This window comes from Crocodylus siamensis, chromosome 8 (genome assembly GCF_052110815.1).
Source record: "Crocodylus siamensis isolate JL-2025a chromosome 8, ASM5211081v1, whole genome shotgun sequence".
NCBI lineage: Eukaryota > Metazoa > Chordata > Crocodylia > Crocodylidae > Crocodylus > Crocodylus siamensis.
In genome coordinates this window covers 66,729,113-66,749,453 of record NC_143402.1, presented here as the reverse complement: position 1 = coordinate 66,749,453, position 20,341 = coordinate 66,729,113, and the positions used below count along the sequence as shown (strand labels likewise).

At 49.1% G+C, this 20,341-nt stretch overlaps 1 protein-coding gene across 4 annotated transcripts in view; it reads right to left on the bottom strand.

The window, feature by feature from the left end:
* Nucleotides 1-403: 403 nt before the first annotated feature.
* The window catches only part of FBF1 (Fas binding factor 1), a 33,327-nt gene continuing 13,389 nt past the window's right edge, over nucleotides 404-20,341 (bottom strand). For 2 of the 4 annotated variants that reach the window (XM_090059227.1, XM_090059226.1), the window contains exons 12-30: nucleotides 20,198-20,300; nucleotides 19,635-20,075; nucleotides 18,674-18,751; nucleotides 18,215-18,309; nucleotides 17,066-17,124; nucleotides 16,123-16,170; nucleotides 15,877-16,032; nucleotides 14,147-14,247; nucleotides 13,320-13,526; nucleotides 12,084-12,191; nucleotides 11,241-11,380; nucleotides 10,418-10,536; nucleotides 8,319-8,441; nucleotides 7,693-7,878; nucleotides 6,792-6,968; nucleotides 5,790-5,927; nucleotides 5,519-5,679; nucleotides 4,708-4,837; nucleotides 1,436-3,828 (exon numbers count right to left, since the gene is read on the bottom strand). In XM_090059227.1, coding sequence (XP_089915353.1) covers nucleotides 3,745-3,828; nucleotides 4,708-4,837; nucleotides 5,519-5,679; nucleotides 5,790-5,927; nucleotides 6,792-6,968; nucleotides 7,693-7,878; nucleotides 8,319-8,441; nucleotides 10,418-10,536; nucleotides 11,241-11,380; nucleotides 12,084-12,191; nucleotides 13,320-13,526; nucleotides 14,147-14,247; nucleotides 15,877-16,032; nucleotides 16,123-16,170; nucleotides 17,066-17,124; nucleotides 18,215-18,309; nucleotides 18,674-18,751; nucleotides 19,635-20,075; nucleotides 20,198-20,300 — 2,654 coding nt within the window. In that variant the 3' untranslated portion in view covers nucleotides 1,436-3,744. Of the gene's footprint in view, nucleotides 3,829-4,707; nucleotides 4,838-5,518; nucleotides 5,680-5,789; nucleotides 5,928-6,791; nucleotides 6,969-7,692; nucleotides 7,879-8,318; nucleotides 8,442-10,417; nucleotides 10,537-11,240; nucleotides 11,381-12,083; nucleotides 12,192-13,319; nucleotides 13,527-14,146; nucleotides 14,248-15,876; nucleotides 16,033-16,122; nucleotides 16,171-17,065; nucleotides 17,125-18,214; nucleotides 18,310-18,673; nucleotides 18,752-19,634; nucleotides 20,076-20,197; nucleotides 20,301-20,341 lie in introns of all 4 variants that reach the window. The other 2 variants (XM_090059225.1, XM_090059228.1) reach the window with 2 other exon arrangements.

Genomic DNA, 20,341 nt, shown 5'->3' with positions numbered 1-20,341 from the left:
GGGACCTGTTCTCCCTGTCCCTTCCTGCCCTTCCCAAGCCAGCAGAGGTCAGCAGAGCTGCAGGAATGTGGCCTGAATAATAGCTGGGAAACCAGATACACAACTGAGTGCAATGCAGAAAAATAAGGCACAGGGATTGTAACCTGCACAGGAACAGGTATCATACAGAACGGGAGACCCTATGCTATCCAAAGAGACCCACAACAGTATGTGTTCTACCCCCAAGCTAGCCATCTGTTCCAACAGGGAGACCTTAGCATGTCTTATACAGGACAGGACAGTGGGAACTGGGTGAAACCAGTCACTCCTCCTTTTAATTTATTATAATTACAGAAGATCTTGGCTGGAGATCATCTCAGAGGCATAACAGTGAGCCATTCTTAACAGCAAGAGGATGAAGTAGTTACCCCAAGGACGGCACAAGATGGGATTGCCATTTCTTGAGACATTTGAAACAAGACCCATGCCAATGTCTGTGGAGGTGTCTTGGCTGGGAGATGAGAAAGCAAGGACAATGCAGCATCACTGGATCTCCAAGCTAGTGCTGGGGAAACTATTACCCTACTGAAGACTGATGTAGGAGCACCAGATACAGGTGCTGGAAAGCTGCAGACAAGTGCATTTTTTTTTTTTTTAATAGTCAGTATGGACTGTCCTAGGGATTGGGACAATCAAGGTGCAGGCCAGTTGTTTATGTGCAGCTGCAGGCTGAAAGGCAAGAAGTCTTTTCATTGCACCCATTTCTTTTTTATCGTTCAGCTTGGCCTTTGGCTGCTCAGTGTCTGACTTTCACTAGGGAGTTATGGTGGGATCAGTTCAATGCTGCCTGCAGAAGATGGCTGGGGCACAAAACCAGGGGTTTTTGAATAGGCCTCCAGCCCAGACAAATTAGTGCCATAAAAAAAGAAAATAATTTTCAATTCAGGTAACATTAAGGTTCTTCACCTGAGTGGAAACTTGGGTGGGGGGGCCTAAAGTGTCTCACAAAAACTTCACAGGGCATGAGATGAAGTCCTGCTCTGGACTTCTGCCAAAGGCTGCCTGTAGTTGACCCAGCTGTGATTCACAGCTAGTCATTCATGGTGGGAGTCAGAAGTGGCTGGACATGATGGCTCACATGATGGTGGCCACACTCCCTCCCTGCAACACTGTTTGCTGTGGAGAGTGGTTAGCTTGGTTGTGGCAAACTGTACGGGCTGTTTGGCTTGGATCATCTTTGGGATTTTGACCCGAGTAGGGTCTCCTTGCATGTAGGAGGAACCAAATCCAGACTGAATCCAGGGCAGAGCTGTGAATGGAACCCCGGAAAACAGCTGCCTCCTCCAACACCCCAAGCTCTAGACAACACCCCCGCTTTCAGCTGGGGGTATAGACGTAGTGTGTGGGATGCCATACCTGAGCAGAGGAGTAAGCAGGAGGGTCAGTGCCTCCACCACTAGCTCCCTATCACCTTGTCTTCAGTCGCATTGCACAAACGTTTTTGAGGCAACACTTGTGTCTCTCATCTTCTGGACATTTCCCTTTCTCTTCTCATCTTTTAGGAATAAAACAAAATAAATAGCTCAATTTTAGAACCAGATTTAGAAACAAATTGGGCCTTGAATCAAACCAGCCTCAGCTCTGAAAAGGGCAATCATTCCCCAAACTTTTTCCAACAGAACAATGACAAAGTACTCAAAGATGGGGAAATCGATAACGTTTGGTCACAGAGGCTGATAATGGAGCTATCTAAGTCCCATTAGTCAACTACTTGACCGTAATTCACTCTGAAACCTGACCACAGGGCTGGATCTTACACTGGTGAAATTATGGCGTTACTCTCCTGAAGTCAATGAGAGTTACTGCACCAACCCAAATCTGCAATAGAGATGAGAATCCAGTCCATGGCGTTTGATGCCGTCCACCTTTGTAATCTTCGGCCTCCCTTTTTATTTCAGCCATCTGCCGTATCAATAGCAGCCCAAAGAAACAGCATTACGTTCCTTGATGGGGTGGCAAATAGACTATAATGGAGATTGGTAAGGGAACATTAAATGCACAGTCTTCAATAAATTACTCTGTGTAGGGCAGAGAAAGCAATAGAAACCAGGCTGCTTGCATGCTGGGTGCCACTTGGCAGGTCCAGATTTGCATTTAGCTCCATTATTTTCAAGGGTTGGTGCAGAGTGCTTGCAAAGAGAGACTGATTCCCACTATGGACACATGCACTGCAGCCAGATTTGAAATAAATGGAACTGGAAGCTTGGAGCAAGACTGCTGGACACTTGGGCACTGTTGATATTCTGTGGGCATTTCAGCTCTTCCCTCTGTTATTAGTTAAAGCATCTTGTGTTGGTTATTTGAGGTCGCTGTGTGTTTTTGCAGCAGAGCAACTCTGGCATTAATAAGAGTGTCACCAGAGCTGATTGTCTAAATCAGCTGCCAATGAGAGCAAGGCAGTTCTAAAACCTCCCATGTGGCCCAGTGGCTGCCAGCAATCAAGGCTAATAGGAAATCTGCTTGAGAGAGAAGCCACAAATTACATCTATGCAGCAGTGTCAGAAGAGACTCGAGCATAGTGGGAAGGCCCTGAGGTGGCATGAGGACTGAGAAGCAGGGCAAAGTAACCAGCACCCAGCTCTATCCTGCTAGACTATTCCTGGGACTCATGCCATCTGAATTAAAGCTAGCTCTGCTTTGCTATGAGGCACTACGCTGGATTTAAAAGTGACCTAGCAAAGAAAGGCAGTACATGTCACTGACAACCCTCCATTTGGAGAGGCTTGAAATAAATGCAGTTCCTTCTCCCAGTTTCACCAGAAGCCCCAATTCCCAAGGTATGTAACCTGCTTACATGCCTTAGGATCTCTTCATTATCCTGTGGCTTCTCTAATTCAACTCACATCTGCTATGGAAGAGCAGAAGGCTGCAGGACATCAGAGGCAGCATGATGCAGTGGAAGAAAGCAAGATCCCACATCCTGATCATTTGGTTTCTTCTTGTCTCTGTTTCCCCTCTTGAATGTCCAGATGTGACCATTCCCTATGCCATGCAAATGTCCCACCCAGTGGTTGGTTAGTGCTGATGCAAGATGGTTGTGGCAGGTCCCAGGCCAGTTCCCACTGGGTGCGGATATTTCCCACTAAAATCTCTTTCTGTGGCTGGTGTCTCAGTTGGGGCCTTGCTGAGCAGAGCAGGGCTTCTTCTGAAATGGCCCATAGGGAATAAAACCCTTCATGCCTACAGGTGGTGCTTCTGAGTTACGACGGAGTCACCATGGTAAGCCAGAGCATGGGCAGTGTGTGCTGCTGTTACTGCTGCCCATGCCGGACCAGTTCTTCTTAATGATTATTGGTATTGTGATAGCCCCCTAAAGATTTCATCCCCACCGTGCTCTACTTCATGGAGATCTCATGAAGCACTAGGGAGTTTGCTGTTGCTACTCTGTGTTACATGGAAGGAGGACCAATGCTAGGGGAGCAGTGCCAGCATACCATACCCTGGACAGGTAGAGACATATAAAGGACAGCCCTGCACCCAAAAGAACTCATGGTCAAAGTAGCGAAGGGCTTTTCTCTGGAGGATTGTCCCCAGCAAGAGTCACAGAAGTCTTTTGTTTTAAAAGCACTAATTGTTGCTCTGCTGAGATGAGGCAATTATTTATTTTTTCCATCCATCTTTTGCATAAAAATATAAAAATTTGCAAAATCTCTCTTTTATACAAAAGTTAACTCTCCCAGGGTTGCAGGTGCAGCTAAGCTCTCCTCATGCTGTCTGGGAAGAAGTGTTGTATGAAGCTTTCTTCAGGGTCTCCAAAAAGAACTGTTCGTCTTCCAAGAAATCCCGGTCCTGGGGAGAGAGGAGGGAAGGTCCACCATCAATTGTGCCTGGAGCTTATTGAGGGGAGACTTAAGATACCCACAGATCTAGCAGCTATGGTGGCTGGGTAAAAGATATGTCAGATGAACGTCAACAAAGCAGCCAAACTCAAGCCTTGAAAGCTGAATGCATCAGAAAGAGCGGCTACCTATCTGAGGGTAACTGGGATTCTGAAAAATGTCTTGTCTTCATGAATCCTACTGAGGGTGCTCACATGTGAATTTCACATGTGTGAGATGCCCACGTGCCTTTAATGGGATCTACACAGACAAGGACTGTAAGGGTGTTCCCTCTCCCCCCCAGAATGAGTGAGGCTTTTCAAAAGGGTCAATTCAGAACCCTGATTAAACAGGGAAGTTGATGGAAGAGCAGATGAGTGACTGGAGAATCTGGAGGGGATAGACACCCCAGGGGATCACAAGGACAGGAATGAATTACCTTTACCCAATGGTCTCAGAGATCTCGAGAGAGGAACATCCCTTCCTTTGTGGGGCCAATGAGGTTATCAGATGTGACTGGGAGCCCAGCTGGAGCAAGTCAGTGGCTCTGAAGACCTAGCTGTCTGATCATTTATGGCTGCAGTGGCTGTTATTTGTTCATTTGCTTCTTTTTGAAGCATACTGGGAAGAAATACATATCTGCCTCTCAAAAGACCCATTCCCATTATAGCACAGAACAAATGGGTTTACTGTCCAGTCATGATCTTAGAAGAAAACCCAACCAATAGTTTGTGGCCTTGGGATCTCCCTTCATTCCCTTCTGGTACAGGCTTTTGAGCATCAGCTCAGTAGCAGGCCAGGGCTGGTGTTCCTTTCCTATTGGATTGGGCTCTGTGGAACTTGTGTTTACCCGCTCAGCTGTGTACTTAAGCAGCATCAATCTGGCGTACAACTCGGAGGGACCTTGTCCTGCGGTGCCCTCGGGGATTCCTATCCGGCCAGGGTTGTGCCTAGGTAACTGCATAACAGGAGTTAAATCTGTGGAGAAAGCACAGTCACACCGATTACATGCTGTTAGTGACCTGCAACCTCCTATGTTCTACACAGAGAAAGACTAAGAGATGAAGGTAGGAAACCTGGCCTACCAGCTTGTCTAGAGACAATAGGTGCCCCAGTGTTTCCGTACAACAGTAGCATGGAGGACCCTCTTCCCAGGTAGGGATGGAGGAAATTTTGGGAATCGATTAACAATGAATACATGGTACTTCCACAGCTTCCTGAATCTGAAGGTCCTTGACAGCCTTGACCATTTGTCTGCTCTCTCAACTACCAGTTAGCAGACAGATGGTAACAAGAGGTATCCAGCATCCCCTGTGTCCATGCAGCAAGTCCACAAGCAGAACCAGGACTAGAATCCAGGAGCACTGACTCCCAATCCCTTGCTATGGCCACTAACCTTTGGGAACAGGATAAGAAGTTATAGGCATAAGGGAGATTTAGGTTGGATACCAGGCAGAACAGATAAGCACCGGCAAAGACTGGGTCAGGTAGGCCTTGGACTACTTAACCTCTCAAGGTGTCTTTCCTATTTTCTCATGATTATAAGCTTGTTTTCCCTTTGTGAGGAAGAGGCTGCATAACTGAAATGACTTTGAGGTTTACATATGTGGGAGAGCCAGAGAACAACCCCCCTGACCCGAACACATGAAGATGACTCCCCTTCATCTCGTTTCCTCTCTGGGAAGTGTTTCTGCTCACAGCGTGGATGGGAGAGGGTCTCGGCTTGAGCACCTGGTTTGGGCAGTAACAGCACTGGGCTGTTGGGAAGCTTTTCACGCAGCTGTTCGAGCTGTCTCCTCTGATGAGCCAAGTTCAGGCGCTCCTACTCCATCCCCAGAAAGAGACAGGAGAAAAGGCCATGTGAATGGGTTGTGACAGCTGACAGCAGAGAGAGAAAAACACGAGGCGGGGAAAAGGGAAGGATCTCATTACCTGGTGCAGATGCTGCTCCTGCTGCTTCAATCGCTCCATTTGCTGTTGCACAATGCGCAGTCTCTCCTGATGCTCCGACTCCACCTTCCTGGCCTCTAGCAGGGCCCTCTCCCCCTCCTCATACTTCTGCGAGGACAGCTGTGGGGCACAGGGAAGCCTGTGAGGACTGGGTGGGGAGGGGCAGGATAGTGTACAGCTGGGGGCATGCATATGGGCGCCTACCTGGCAGGCTCTGCCCTGTGCTCAGGTGGGAACATGTACACCAAACAAGAAGGGTTTCCATGAGCCTGCCAGTCTCTCTCGCCTTTTCTTTGCCCACCAGACCAGCAGCAGGGCCAGCTACTTCTCAGAAACCTGGGTCTCAATCTGGGCTTGGAGGGATTTCCCTCTGCCCACTGTAACTGAGTGGGTTGCTCTGTATCCATGGCCACTCTGCCATGGTGCTTTACTCTGCTGATACTGCCTTCATTTCACATGGGGCACTGATGGCTACCAGATACGAATCTGTGAGTGGAGGTGCAAGGTCCTGTTTGCCATCCTCAGCTCCTCTCCTTTCCTCCCTCCATAGGTCCTTTTTCTTTCACCCTGCTCCCTGGATCTCTTTAAAATGCTCAAAGTCAGGTCAATTCACTTCAAGGGCAAAGAACTCTCATGGTTTTTTTCTATGATGATACTAATAATTTGGGTGATGAGCTACAGGAGTTTAAAACATTTTGAGGTCTTTATTGAGGGAGGAAGGGAGCAATCAATGCCCCCCGTCTCCCCCAACAGGGAGTCAAAGCAGAGAGAGAGAGAGAGAGAGAGAGAGAATTAAGTGAAACACCCAAGGTCATTCAAGGAGTCAAGGAGTCCATGGCAGAGTCAAAACTGACAGTCCATTCTCAAGGCCCTAGACCACTGCTGTCTATTTCCCACTTTTCCTCTCCTGGGAGGGAAAGGAGCATGGCTCTGGATGTCCAAGATGCAATGTGGGGAGAAGGGAGGGCAGGAGGTCCTTCCCACCTTGCTCATGCTGTCAATCTCCTCTGCCCTCTGTTTGATGTTCAAGGCGGCAGTGTTGACTCTTTCCTTCTCAAGTCTCAGCTCCTGCCTCTCCTGCTCCAGCTGTTCCCTCTCTCTTGCTAGCTGCTCCTCCTTGGCTCGCAGCTCGCTGGCTCTGATCTTCAGATCTGCCTGTTCCTAGAGAGGGAACCACACATGTAGTTCTATAACAACTTGTCCTACCTCAGTGCTCTCCCCAGGGAGACTGGGGATGAAAAAGACCCGGTTTCCACATCCCACATTAACTAAAGGTCCTGGCTCCAGTTGGCAGAGAGAAGTTTCCAGCTAATATGCACAGTTTCCATTTACACTGCCCAGCAGAAATCTGGGCCAAGCAGAGGAAAGGTGGTGAGGTTTCCCTTTACCCCTATGTTCTTCAAAGCCCTGTCTTCCCCATGCTGCAGGGATACAAGCTTCAGGCCAGAACTGTACATATCAGTAGTCAGGGGGGTAACCAACATCTGCTAAGACTGCAGAGCTGTTCCACAACCAGCAGTTAGAAGGATAACACAACAGGTTATCCTTCAAGTCCTGGATAGAGAGAACATGCATGAACACAAGTGGCTAGTGATATTATCAGCAATAGTGATATTAACCCTGGATTGCCACTCCTCTTCCCCAAGTATTTATAAATAGCCTGCTCTTTGGCTGCTCTAGCACTTGCTTGTGTGGGGAGTGAGATTTCTGTAGGGAACAGAACTAGGACCATAACTCAAAGGATAGGGAAAGGCTAAGTTTTATTGTTGCCATGTGAAATCTCTGGTGGGGTGACCTGCCTGGGAAGCTGTCTGTCTGATTGTCCAGCTGCTTTATCAAATCAGTTGCCAAAGCCCTGCAGTGAGACAGTGTTTTGCTGTTGTACCTTGGCCAGAGTCATAATGGTGCCTTCCCTCTGGGAATCTATCTGCAGGGCACGGTCCACCTCCCGCTCTGTGCGCTCTTTGCTTAGTTTCTGCTGGGTGTGGAGCTCCAGCCACTCTGTGGATAGCTTCTGCCGCTCCGCTGCACACTTCTGCATGACCAACTTCTGCTCTTCCAGCAAGGCACTCTGACAGAAAAGAGCATGGTGGGGAGGGGTTAAGAGAGGGGGTGAGGGGAGTCCTCCAGTGAAGGGAGATGTAGGTATGGTTGGCTCAGGGTCATAGAGACTGTCATGAGCAAGGAACGGAGCTACAGAAAAACACACGTCTTGCCCAAGAGGAACAAGTGTTCCTAGTGTTGGTCTCAGCTTCTGACTAACATGATTTTGTAGCGTTGTGGTCTATCGCTAGAGTTCCAGGCACCAAATCTTGGCCTAGCACCACATCTTCTCACCCCAAATCTTCCTCTCCCATTACCTTAATAACCGCATGTGACACTAAAATCCACACAGATTTCGCTCTGGGCTTGCCTCTGTTCTGAGCTCCTTGCAAGTAAAAGCAATCCTGGCTCTGATGTCATTGGAATTAATGAACTCCTGGAGACCACTGTTTGGGTTAAATGCCTCACCTTTGCCCTCTCCAGTTCTTCCCTCTCCATGGCGAGCTGCTGGGTCATGACCCTCCTCTGCTCCTCTAGCGAGCGCTGTAGAGATTCTACTTTGGATTGCTCTGCGGTGGCTCGCCAGCGTTCCTACAGTATGGAGACAGCAGCAACATGGAGGGAGAAATGCATAGGCTGTATGTGCCCATGGTGGGATTACCTCAAGCTGACACTGATTCATAGATGTTAGGGTCGGAAGGGACCTCAATATATCAAGTCTGACCCCCTGCATAGACAGGAAAGAGTGTTGGGTTCAGAGGACCCCAGCCAGATGCCCATCCAACCTCCTCTTGAAGACCCCCAGGATAGGGGAGAGCACCACCTCCCTTGGGAGCCCATTCCAGACCTTGGTCACTCTAACTGTGAAGAAGTTCCTCCTAATGTCCAGTCTGAATCTGCTCTCTGCTAGCTTATGGCCATTATTTCTTGTGACCCCAAGGGGAGCCATGGTGACTAGAGCCTCACCAATTCCCTTCTGCACCCCCATGATAAGTTTGTAGGCAGCCACAAGGTCGCCCTCTCGCTGTAGGGCTTGGCGTGCAAGCCCGTAATCATACGAATGGCCCTTCTCTGGACCCTCTCCAGGTTATCCACATCCCTTTTGAAGTGTGGCACCCAAAACTGCACGCAGTATTCCAACTGCAGTCTGACCAGCGCCTGATAGAGGGGAAGTATCACCTCCTTGGTTCTGTCTGTCATGCATCTGCTGATGCATGATAAAATGCAGTTAGCTTTTCTGATGACTTCGTCACACTGACAACTCATGTTCATCTTGGAGTCCACTAGGACTCCGAGATCCCTTTCCGCTTTTGTGCCACCCAGCAGGTCATTTCCTAGGCAGCAAGTGTGCTGGACATTTTTCCTCCGTAGGTGCAGGACTTTGCATTTCTCCTTGTTAAACTGCATTCTATTGTTTTCTGCCCATTTGTCCAACCTGTCCAGGTCTGCCTGTAGTTGTTCCCTGCCCTCCAGTGTGTCCACTTCTCCCCACAGTTGTGTATTACCCGCATATTTGGACAGAGTACACTTCACTCCCTCGTCCAAGTCACTGTTGAAGACATTGAATAGTATCAGTCCAAAGACCAGGCCTTGCAGGACCCCACTACCCATGCCCTTCCAGGTCGATACCGACCCATCCACTACCACTCTCTGGGTTTGACCCTCTAGCCAATTTGCCACCCACCGGACTGTGTAATCTTCCAAGTCACAGCCTCTTAATTTGTTCACCAGTATGGGGTGGGATACCATATCGAAAGCCTTCCTGAAGTCTAAGTAAACAATATCAACCCCTACTCCTGTGTCAAGGTGTTTTGTAACTTGGTCATAAAAAGAAACTAGATTAGTTAGGCATGATCTACCTGCTATGAACCCATGCTGGTTTCCCCGCAGCATAATTTTTCCTGCTGGGCTCTCACATATATGAGTGTTAATAATCTTTTCAAAGACTTTGCCAAGGATGGAGGTGAAATTGACTGGCCTATAGTTGCCTGGATCCTCCTTCCTCCCCTTCTTGAAAATAGGGACCACATTGGCCCTTTTCCAGGGTGATGTTTCACCACTACCCTTTTCTTAGGCTTCCAAAACTCCAAGGCCTGAGTTTTGTTCACCACCTGGGAAGGCTATTTTCAGACTCTCCCTTCCCCCACAAATGGCTGTTATAGGATGTAAAATGTGATTGTTCCACCCCTGCCTCATGTCTTCTTGATCCACCTGCTACTGGGAGGTTGAGTTATGTCTGTTTCACACCAGGTGGTCAGTTTCCCCATTCTGAGAACATTATGAGAAAAAATTCCTTGGGTCTTCAACAGGAGTGGTTAGGACTTCATTAGGCCATTCAAAGCAAAGCATTCTTGTTCCCAAATACAGACAGAGCTGGAACTCATTTGACACAGGGGAAAGAATGGAAGCTTTGGAGCAGAAAGCCCAGACCTGAGGTTGATGATGTTCCTGCCTTGGTGGGAGCCCTCAGGGAAATGTCTGCATCACGTACAGAAGTGGAAAAGGTGCAGGCTTCTCCACCAGAGCCAATGCTAAATGGACAACATAAACTGTTCACTCAAGCTCACCTGCTCCAGGAGCCGCGTCTGCTCCCCTAGCCTGGCCTCCATTTTGGCAATGACCCCTTGCAGCCGACCCCGCTCCTCTTCCATATCTCTCTGCTGCTGTGTCAGTCTATCCTGCAGCACTGAGGGGAGGGGGAAAGAGTCACATTAGGGAAGTCTACAGGGGTTCCCAGTAATATCATGGTCTACTATAAGGCACCTCTGTATCCACCCTAAGGCCAGAGCCTTCAAGTGCGGTGAATTGGTGTTGATCCCTTTACTCCATTGCAGTCGGGCTGGTTTGTAACATCTGGGGAAGTGTCCCTCAGTCTGAAGCTGGGATGGCACCTCCAGCAAAAAGCCTGTCTATCTGCAGCATGTATGTGGAGAAGCTGCTTTAAGCTTACAGCATCTCTGGCTGTTGCATTCTCATTTGCCCTTGGGTATAATCCTTGGTGAGCTACTGCCATTTTCTGCAGAGAGGTCAACACACTATAAAGGAGAAGGACACCTGACTGGGATGTAGCCAGTCAGGTTTCTGCTCCTGACTTTCTGGCAAGTCATTCAATCTCTCTCTGGGCTGTTCCCACCCTGTAAAATGGAGAAACAACCATCTCCTTATCCTGTGTTCACACAGCACCTGGTATAAAGAGTATCTAGGTCCACGACAAGACCTTTGAGACACTACAGTAATCCCCACCCCCAACTTTAAGACTATCAGCTGTTTGGGGCAGTGACCATCTGTTCCTGTGCTTGCCTGCCTTGCCACTACAAGTTGTGTTGGGGTCAAGGAGGATCACATAATATAAATAGTACTAATGGCTGTGCTAGAGAAGAAAGCTGGTACCACGGAGTTGCTCATCTCGCTGCCGGGCTCCAATCTCAAGCTCCTGCGATGTGTTCTGATGTGTGACCTCCACCTTGTGAGACAGGTCACTCAGGTTACTGGAAAACTTCTCCATCTGCTCAATGACACCATTCAGAGACCTGAAAGAGAAAAAAGGCAGCATCTTGGTCACACAGTAGCTACATAGGTTCATGTTTTTGAAGGTGACTGTCACACCAGGAGGGCTAGGAAGATCAATTTTGAAACAATGAGTCAAATTCTGAGTACAACTCTGGGGAAAAGGGAGATCAGATTCCTTGGGCAACAAATTTCAGCAATTATAGCTCTACCCTGAACCTCTTGTGGTCAGTCTCAAGGGCAGCAAATGAGAGAGACTGTTTTCTCTCTGGGGTCAGGGCGAGGCCTTTAGATTTACTGGCTGTGATAAGTCTGTAAGTCAAGATCACCTTGGTCATTGAACCAGTCACTCCTTTTCAGATGCCCTGCCACATCCCCAGCAGCTCATGTTCTTCTCCTTGTTGGGGTCCATCCTATGTTCCAGCCCTCCAGTCACCTACTACCACCACACACTTTGGGGACTGTCACTCAACAGCTCAGGAGGACATGATCCTTCTTTAAGCACCCTCTGAAGGGTACCACCTTTAGGGAAGTCTACATGATACCGGCTCCAAAAAGGAGCTTTGCTTTTGAGAGACTCCCAAACACAAAGAGGAAGGATCAGCTGAACTCCTTGAGAAAAGGAAGAGAAACTGAACCTCCATCACACTCTGAAAGGGACAGGGACTGGGAAAAGGCGGAAATCTTGCTGGAAAACCAAGGCAAGGTGGATGGGGTAGATGGTACCTGGTATGGGAAGTGGCACTGGTGACTGCATCAATCTCCTGATCTTTCAGTCGTTTTAGCCTCTGTAGCTGCTCTTCATGGTCTTTGCACATTTCCAAAATGGATACCCTGTAGGACCCAGAGGGAAGGACATCTTTACTAACACTTTGCTACTTATGTTCCATATGAAGCAGGACGGGGAATCACATGGTTCTTACCACCATGGTCTGAACCCAGGTAAGGGACACCAAAAGCTGAACTGAAACAGCTTTTAGACTGATCTCAGTTTTCTGGCTCCAGGTGAGATCAACTGCAAATGGTCACTGGGTGACTCCAAAGAGACATCTCATTCCCAAAAGAAAATCTTGGGAGAAATCTACTGATTCCCACTAAAGGTACGAAGAGTAGGAGGATTCCAGTAGAAAGTCATGACTGAGCAAACCCAAAGGCCCTTTTTGTGGAGGGAAGTCCCTGTGATTTGGAGTCCTGGCTAAAGCTGGGAGAGCATTTTTGGATGAATAATTTATTCACCAAAATATGCAGTTTTGGGTTTACTGAAACTATAATAAATGTTTGTGCCAGATTCAGCCAATTACTTCACTTGCAAAACAGAAAAAAAATTGGAAAAATTCCCAAGATTTTGCTTCAACAGCTTTGAAATGAGGCATTTTGATCTTTCATTTTGAAATGACACTTTGAGACCAAATTTGCCTAAATTAGTTTTTTAAAAAGGTATTAAAAGTTTAGAAAACAAATCTGTTATGGACAACTGTAGTCAACGTGCAAAGAATTTTTTTGTTTTCCATTCTTCATTTGCCTGAGAAAACTAAACCAGTTTCACGTCAGGTTGATCCCAAATGATTTAAATTTTTAAAAAAGGTTTTTTAGGTTGCGTTATTCACATAACTCAACACCAGGCCCCAGGCCACACGCTGCAGACAGCACAGACCAGATAAAGGCCATGCCAGGTGAGATTCCTCCTCAGCCTCCTCACATTGAGGGCCAAATGCTCATAGGTAACTGCATAACCCATTATATGGGGAACAAGTGCTAGGGCCCTGTGCAGCACGGCTGATGCTGTTATTTATACCATCAAATTAGCTTAATATTTCTTGGCCCCAGTTGAACCCACTTCCTTGTCAGCTCCACCATTTTTTCAATCCATTTCCAAGAGTGTTGACCCCTGGGGGATGTGAAGGTCAGGCCCTGCCCCTCTCCTCCAGGATGGCTGCCTGTCCCTTCCACAACCTCCCTTACCGTTGCAACTCCCGCAGCCTCTCCACCTCTTGCACCTTCTCCTGCTCTAGCTCTGCCAGTCGGCGCTGATGCTGGGCCAGGAGCTCAGCTTTGGCCTGCTCTGCATTCTGGCACTGGGACAGGAGTCGTGCTGCTAGCTGCTCGTTCTCCTGCCGCAGCCTCTCCTCGTGCTGACGGTAGGAGTCTTCCACCATCTTCACACGACTCCTGAAAGGAAACCCCCGTGGGCTGTGGAAGTTGTTCCCAAGGTGCATGGGCACTAGTAGATGCTTAGGGCTTGAAAAGCCTGGCTTAAGGATCTGCTTTTAAATGCAGAACTCAAATTTGAATGCCAGTTTAGGAATCTGGCTGCTGATTTAATGGCATCACCCAGCTCTTGCCAAGGGTTTAACCTCTGTTAATATCTAAGTGCTTTACAAAGAAGACTAGTACCATTAGCTTCATTTTACAGTGTGGGAAAACTGAGGCACAGGGAAATTTAGTGAGTGATGATCCAAGGCATCCACTGGTTGGTGGCAGAGCTAGGGACAGCAAGCAACAGCACTGCTATTAACTTCATGATGCCCCTTCCATAGGAGGTCAGTGTTGTGATTCCCATCACAAGATGGGCCAACAGTGGCAGAGGTTACATGACTTGCTCAAAGTAACTCAGAGAATCAATGGAGAGTCTGGAGGTAGCATTTTGAATGCCCACTTACTGGTCAATGCTTCAGCTACAGAATCAGGCCAGGTGCTGTGCACAGAGCAGGGAACTGGGGACTGGGCACACGGGGATACTGTGGGAAGACCTATGTGGACTAATGAAGGTAGGTGGACAACTGTGATACCTATGCGCGTTCTCAATGAGCTCCAAGTCTTCTTGGTGTCGCTGCTGCAGACTCTCCAGGAGCAACTTCTGCTGAGTCCTCTCCAGTTCCAGTTTTCGCACCTGAAAAAGATCAGGCATACACATAGGAAAACTTCTTTTTCCTGCAGTCATATCCCCTTAAGACACAGGTGGGCAAAATATGGCTTGCGGTCTGGATTCAGCCCACGGAGGGGCTTTGTCCAGCCTACAGTGGGTCCCATGGTCCTGCCTGACCCAGGTGCTGCCCAGCCATGGAACATTATGCCGCCCCCTAGGCACATAGCAGGGCTGGGGCAGCTCTGTGGCAGGACTGCCCTTTGAGGCAGCCCAGGCAGCAGTGGCTTCTTTTGGTTGTTGCTACCACTGCCCCCAGCCCTGCTGTATCTCTTCATGCCCAGGGGGCAGCAGGATGAGCCACAGCCGGGTGGCACAGTACAGGTCTCTGCTGGTACTGTGAGGCTGGGGGCACTGCTGACGGCAGATGGAAGGAGCCGTTGCTGCCCGGGGTGCCTAGAAAGGCAGTTCACTGTGAAGCTGCCTCAGCGTCGCTGCATGTCTGTAGCCAGGACGTGCCATGGTGGGGAGGTAGACAGCAGGCATGGGGCACGCTGGGGCTGTGCGCTGTTGGTGTTGGTGGGGAGGCTCCACAGGGTGTGTGGACTCCAGGGTGTTGCAGGCGGGGTGCTGACAGGCTCAGGGGGGGCACGTGCACAGGGGGGCTCCCATCCCCACCCCACTATACCCTCAAATCCTTCCCCACAACCACACCCTCCCCCACACACAATCACATACCTCACAAACACCACAACATCTTACATTCTCCCCCACAACACCCCTCCCCTGCCAACACCCTTGTGCCTCTGGGGCGAGCCCCGGTCACTGCTACCCACACACCCCACCACACCCACACACCCACACATAAACCCCCAGATACCCTCCCCCTCCACACACCCCATGGCTCCCCACAAACCCCATACCCACCCACACGCACACTCATACCCTGCCAATACATAAGAATAAGATTTCATTTTGAGCTCTTATGCAATCACCTCTATATACTCAGCACAAATGCATACAAATCAGGACAAAATCTTTTTTAAAATAGAATTTAAAAATGTTATTGTGGATGTTTGATTTTTAGTAAATAATTTTGGGTTTTTTACCAGTACCAAGATGGAAAACCCCCTTCCGAAAAGGGGTACTTCTGGAGACAAAGGGAGGGACTTTTGGTGGCAAAGGTCAGGGGTTAGGGACAGGACTTCCAGTCCCAAAATGGCGACCAGGGGGTAGGACACTTGTCAAGGGATGAGACCACTCTTGTGACCCTTGACAGCTCACTAAAACTCGTTAAGCAGCCCTTCAGCCAAAATAATCACCCACCCCTGCCCAAATGCAAATCACTGCCTGGATCACTCCTGGGATAGAGACAGGTTGGGAGGCAGGTGCCAGGAAAGCAGGAGTTGAGTTGAAAGTCTGAGGGTGGATATCTATTAAGGAGGCCAGGCCCACTCCCTGCTGCCCTCAATGGACTTGTCACCTCTGTGTGACCCCCCCAGACAGGAATGAACCACATCTTTCTATGACTTCTACTTGGGAGCAAAATCTTGCCTTTTGCTGATACCCAGCCCAGCCCTTCTGTGAAAGTCGGTGTGGTATGAAGAGAACCATTCCTGCCTCAGCCTTCTCTGTGACAAGCCATATGCCTCTCACCTGGCTCTCCAGCTGTGCCAGGTGAGTCTGGGTGCTGAGCAGCTCTGCTTGGTACCCTGCCACGCTCTCCCGCAACTGTGCCTGCAGAGCCACCAGCCTCTTCTCGTAGTCCCCAGTGTTCAGCAAGCTCAGGGCCAGAGGCTCGGATTGCGTGAGCTGCAAGGGCAATGGAAATGAGACTGAACCCTCTTAGAATGGCTCTGCCTCAGGAGATCCTCACCTGGAGGAACTGTATGCTGTCCTCACCTGCTGCTGCAGTACAGCCTGCTGGAGAGAAGCCCCAGATGCGACAACCTGCAACAATAACCATAGGAAGAAAAGCTCATGTACTTCTTCTGTGAGGGAACATCTCAGCTCTGGGAACAATACCTGGATGGCAGCCATTAAAATTCTGGCTCCCCCATTCTAGGGCTGCCTTCTCTGATCTAATCCTACTGCCCAGCTGGATGCTCTCTTCCAAGAAAGCAGTGCCAAAGGCCCTGCCTCAGAAGACAGGACGACTCCCCACCTACACCCATACAGGCAAGGTGGGCTGTTCTGTCCTGTCTCATTGCTGCAGAGGCACTTGGGAATGATAAGCCTTATTCCCTAACACAGCAGGCACACCACAACACAAGATGCAGGGAAGCCTTGATGATGAAAACCAAGCAAGGCTTGCTGAACACACTCGTATTTAAAAACATGGATAATTTTTCTCTGAAATTGCTAAGAACTCTCTTATGCAAAACATCTAAAATGGTGAGAAACTAGACTATCAAACTGCTTTTAACTAGGATTGATGTCTCATTATTCATGAAAAAATATAATATTTGTATATTTATATTGCTGAGATTTTTCAGGCAGGACTCAAAATATCTCAAAGATGTAAAAAATATTGATTGCATCCAGTTAGGCAGTGGGATTAGACCAGAGAAGAAATTAGCTTGATTAAGGTAATTAAAAGCCCACAAGCTTCTCGAGAAAAAAAGAATGTCTTCCTCCCTTCTAACGATAAGGAAACTGATGCACTGTGCATGCAAGTGACTGGGCCTTGAGTCACTTAACAAATCAGTGAGGCAACAGGGAACATAACTCAAGATGCTGACTCCCATTTCAGCTTGTGTGCTTTAGCCCCTGCCCCATGGCTGTCCAGCCAAGGGCACATGTGCTTAAGACATGTGTTTTCACTGCTGTAGAGCTATACTCCTACCTGGGTCAGCATGGAAGGGCCAAGACTCTCCTGATGTCCTTGGGAGGCAGCAACAGGGCCTGAAAGTTCAACACAGGTGAAGTTCAGATGTGGCAATGAAAGCAGGTCACTCCGTGTGCAAGGACAGTGACACAGGGCTTCTTGTTTGACCCAAGAGAAATTGGGCTCTCCTAGCTCTGATTATACCCTGCTTCAGTCTTGGGAGGACCAGGCTACCATCATATAAGCTCCAGCCAAAGAAGCCAAGTCACTCCTGTCCCCACAGTCTGCATGACCAGTGAGAAACCAGGTTTTTTTGGTCCAAGTGCAGCATTTCCCAACCTTTTCCTCAGCATGACCCCATTTAAACACTAGAAATTTTTGCAACCCCAAAATGATGCAGACAATATCAACCCTCCCTCCCCCTGTGGGCAGCAAGGCTGGAGCAAAGCCTGCGGAGGTGGGCAGGATGCAGGCTGCCTGCTATGGCTGCCTCAGGGCTCCCTACCCTGCTACCCACCCCCCAGGGGCCTTAACAGCCCAGTGGGCATGAAGGCAGTAGGGTGGGGAGCCCTGAGCTTGCAGCAGGCAACCTGCATCCACCCCTGCCCAGTGCATAAATCTTGGGGGCACATGCCCCCCCACCTCCCATGGCTCTCTTCCAGGGTGTGCATGCAGCAGCAGGGAGCCAGCCCCCCGATTCCTCCTGGATGAGCTGCCTGTGGCTCCATCCTGTTCCCAAAGCTGGGTCCCACATTCCCACCCTGGCCCTGGGACCCATGCACTGGCCTGGCTGGTCAGTGCCCCCAACCCCACCCCTCCCTCCTTCATTGTGTGGGGGCCTCAATCTGCCTTCCCCCACCACAGACCTATCTGGAGGGAGCTGCACTCCATGCTGCCTGGCTGCCAAGTGCATGTGTGCACATGCAAGTAGCACCCCCTGCCTGATCACCCTCTTTCCACTTCCTCCAGCCCCAAGCAACCCCTTCCAGGCTGGGTCTCAGCCAGCCTGCAAGGGGAAACTGCTGTTTCCTCCTTTTTTCTGTGATGTTCTTCATAGTTGGTCAACACTGTCGAGCGTCTCTGCAACCCCATTTTTTATTGTTGCGACCCCAAATGGGGTGGGAACCACTGCCTAATAGTTGCGCTGATTTGGGAGACAAAACATACCAGCACTGCTGGTATCACCTGAGGATGCCACTCTCCTGGACTCAGATGCAAGAGACAAATCATGTTTTGGAGCGGTCAGCCGTGGAATGGGATAGCTGTGGGATGGATGGAGATAGATGAGTGACTGGGTGCGGCATCACAGCCCGAGCAGGATGCATGGGGAACAGAGAGAAATTAAAGGGGCATTTTTTGGTTAGCCTGAGGGACTTTGTGTTTCTCTAAGTTTAAGCCCCAGTGACATGTCACAACACCAGGCCTGTCCATTCCTGAACACAACAGTGTAAAGGGGCAGAGGTCAGAAATAGAGCTGTCAGAGGTGCTTTTCCTTAAAGCTCCTGCACCCCATTTCACTGTTTATGAAGACCACAGCTTTACATGCTTGTGTTTGACACTAGGCATTGCCATTCACTTCAGTGGTTTCTACGGAGAATGGAGATCAGAAGCAGAAAGGAGACATACTCAGGCTCTTCCACCCTGGTAGGCTTGTCCTCTGATGCATCAGGGTGCTGGGGTCCTTTTCCTGAGGCATCTGGTTGGCTGAAAACAAACAACTCTTCAGTGGGAAAACACAAAATCTTAATACTAATGGAAAACACTACTGGGGGGGGTCTAATCTCTCATTGCTAGTTGCAAAGGTATTCTCTTACCTTGGTGATAGAGGACATGGACAAATGTAATATCACTAGCATAAAACAAGGAAGTAGACAGACAAGGAAAACCCGTAACTGGGGTACCTTCACCCAATCCAGAAGAGAATTATCCCCCTGGGAAAAATTAGGGTTAAAACACCAGAGGCCTAAGTTACACTGGTTTAGGTTTTGTCTTTGTGTGTCCAACCTTGGGTAGCCTTGCTAAAAGCTAACAGGCTACTATCTGCTCCTTTGCTGCATGGAGTAATAGCTGCCTATTACTATGAGCTACCTTGGGATAGCTGCATATTGGGCCCTTCTTGATCTCAGCAGAATTTACATTGGTCTATATATCAATGTAAATGATCCTGGAATATGGATGCATCTGTCTGGGACCAGAGAATAAAGGTGATTTCCTTTATTTGAAAACAAACTCTTTATCCCAGTCCTGGCAGCCCAGTTATGGAAGTGATCAGAAGTCACTCTCTTCAAACCATTCAGATGCACAGAGGGAGCAAAGGCACTCTAGAGGAAACCATGACGGCATACGAAGAAGATGCTTCACTTCTAGCCTGCTGGCTCGTCTGTTGTTACGCCTGAAGAGAAATCTGCCCATAGCTTATATTTGGAAAGAGTTTTGTCAAGGAACCGACTAAGGTATTTTGCTATAACTCGCACCTCAGCTCATTGAACAAGGCTGGATCAATTTTGCTTATATAACTGAGAAGCCCCTGTTGAAGTCAATGGGAGCTCTGAAATGCCCAGGGGGGTGAGGGAAGCGGATTCTTTACCTGGGGTGAGAGATGGGATCTGCATCTTTGTCCCGCACCACAGGGCCTGAGGGCCCAGCACTTTCCTCGTTAACCTTCCCCTGCACCTGGGCTTTCTTCCGAGACAGGGCGTTACTCAGCCAGTTATCTTCCTCCTCTGTTGGAGCAGGTTTAGCTGCTGCTTCCTCTGCGGCTGGCTTTGTCCCAGATGGGGGTTGGCTGGCAGGGCTGGGTTGCTTGGCAGCTGAGGGGCTTGATGGCACATTCAAGGGGGCTGCTGTGGAAATACCTTTGGCTGAGTCCTTAGTTGGACACAGAGGGTCCAAATCAATGAAGTCCTCATCTTTCAGCCCCAGCCAATCAGCCCCATTTTTGCTGCTTCGCAGGGGGCTCCTGGTAGGTGGAGTAGCTGGTTTCGACCTTTGATCAGTTTTCAGTTCACTGATATTCTCTGATGAAAACCTGAAAACAAAAAGACACGCATCCACATGCACACCTGAGAGAGGGTTTCAGACCCAGCTTCCTGTTGTCGGAGGAGCATGTCTAAGGCATCAGACATGGGTATTTCTCTATGGAAATGATACCTGACAGACTGACGTCTTGGCTGGCGGCCTTCTGGGGTGGAGGCCAGGGTGGGTTGGTAGGCACCGAAGGTGAAATCCTCGTCTCCCCAAATGTCTTCCTTATCTGTTTATAGACAGGTGTTTGAACATCAGTCTCTAGGGGTA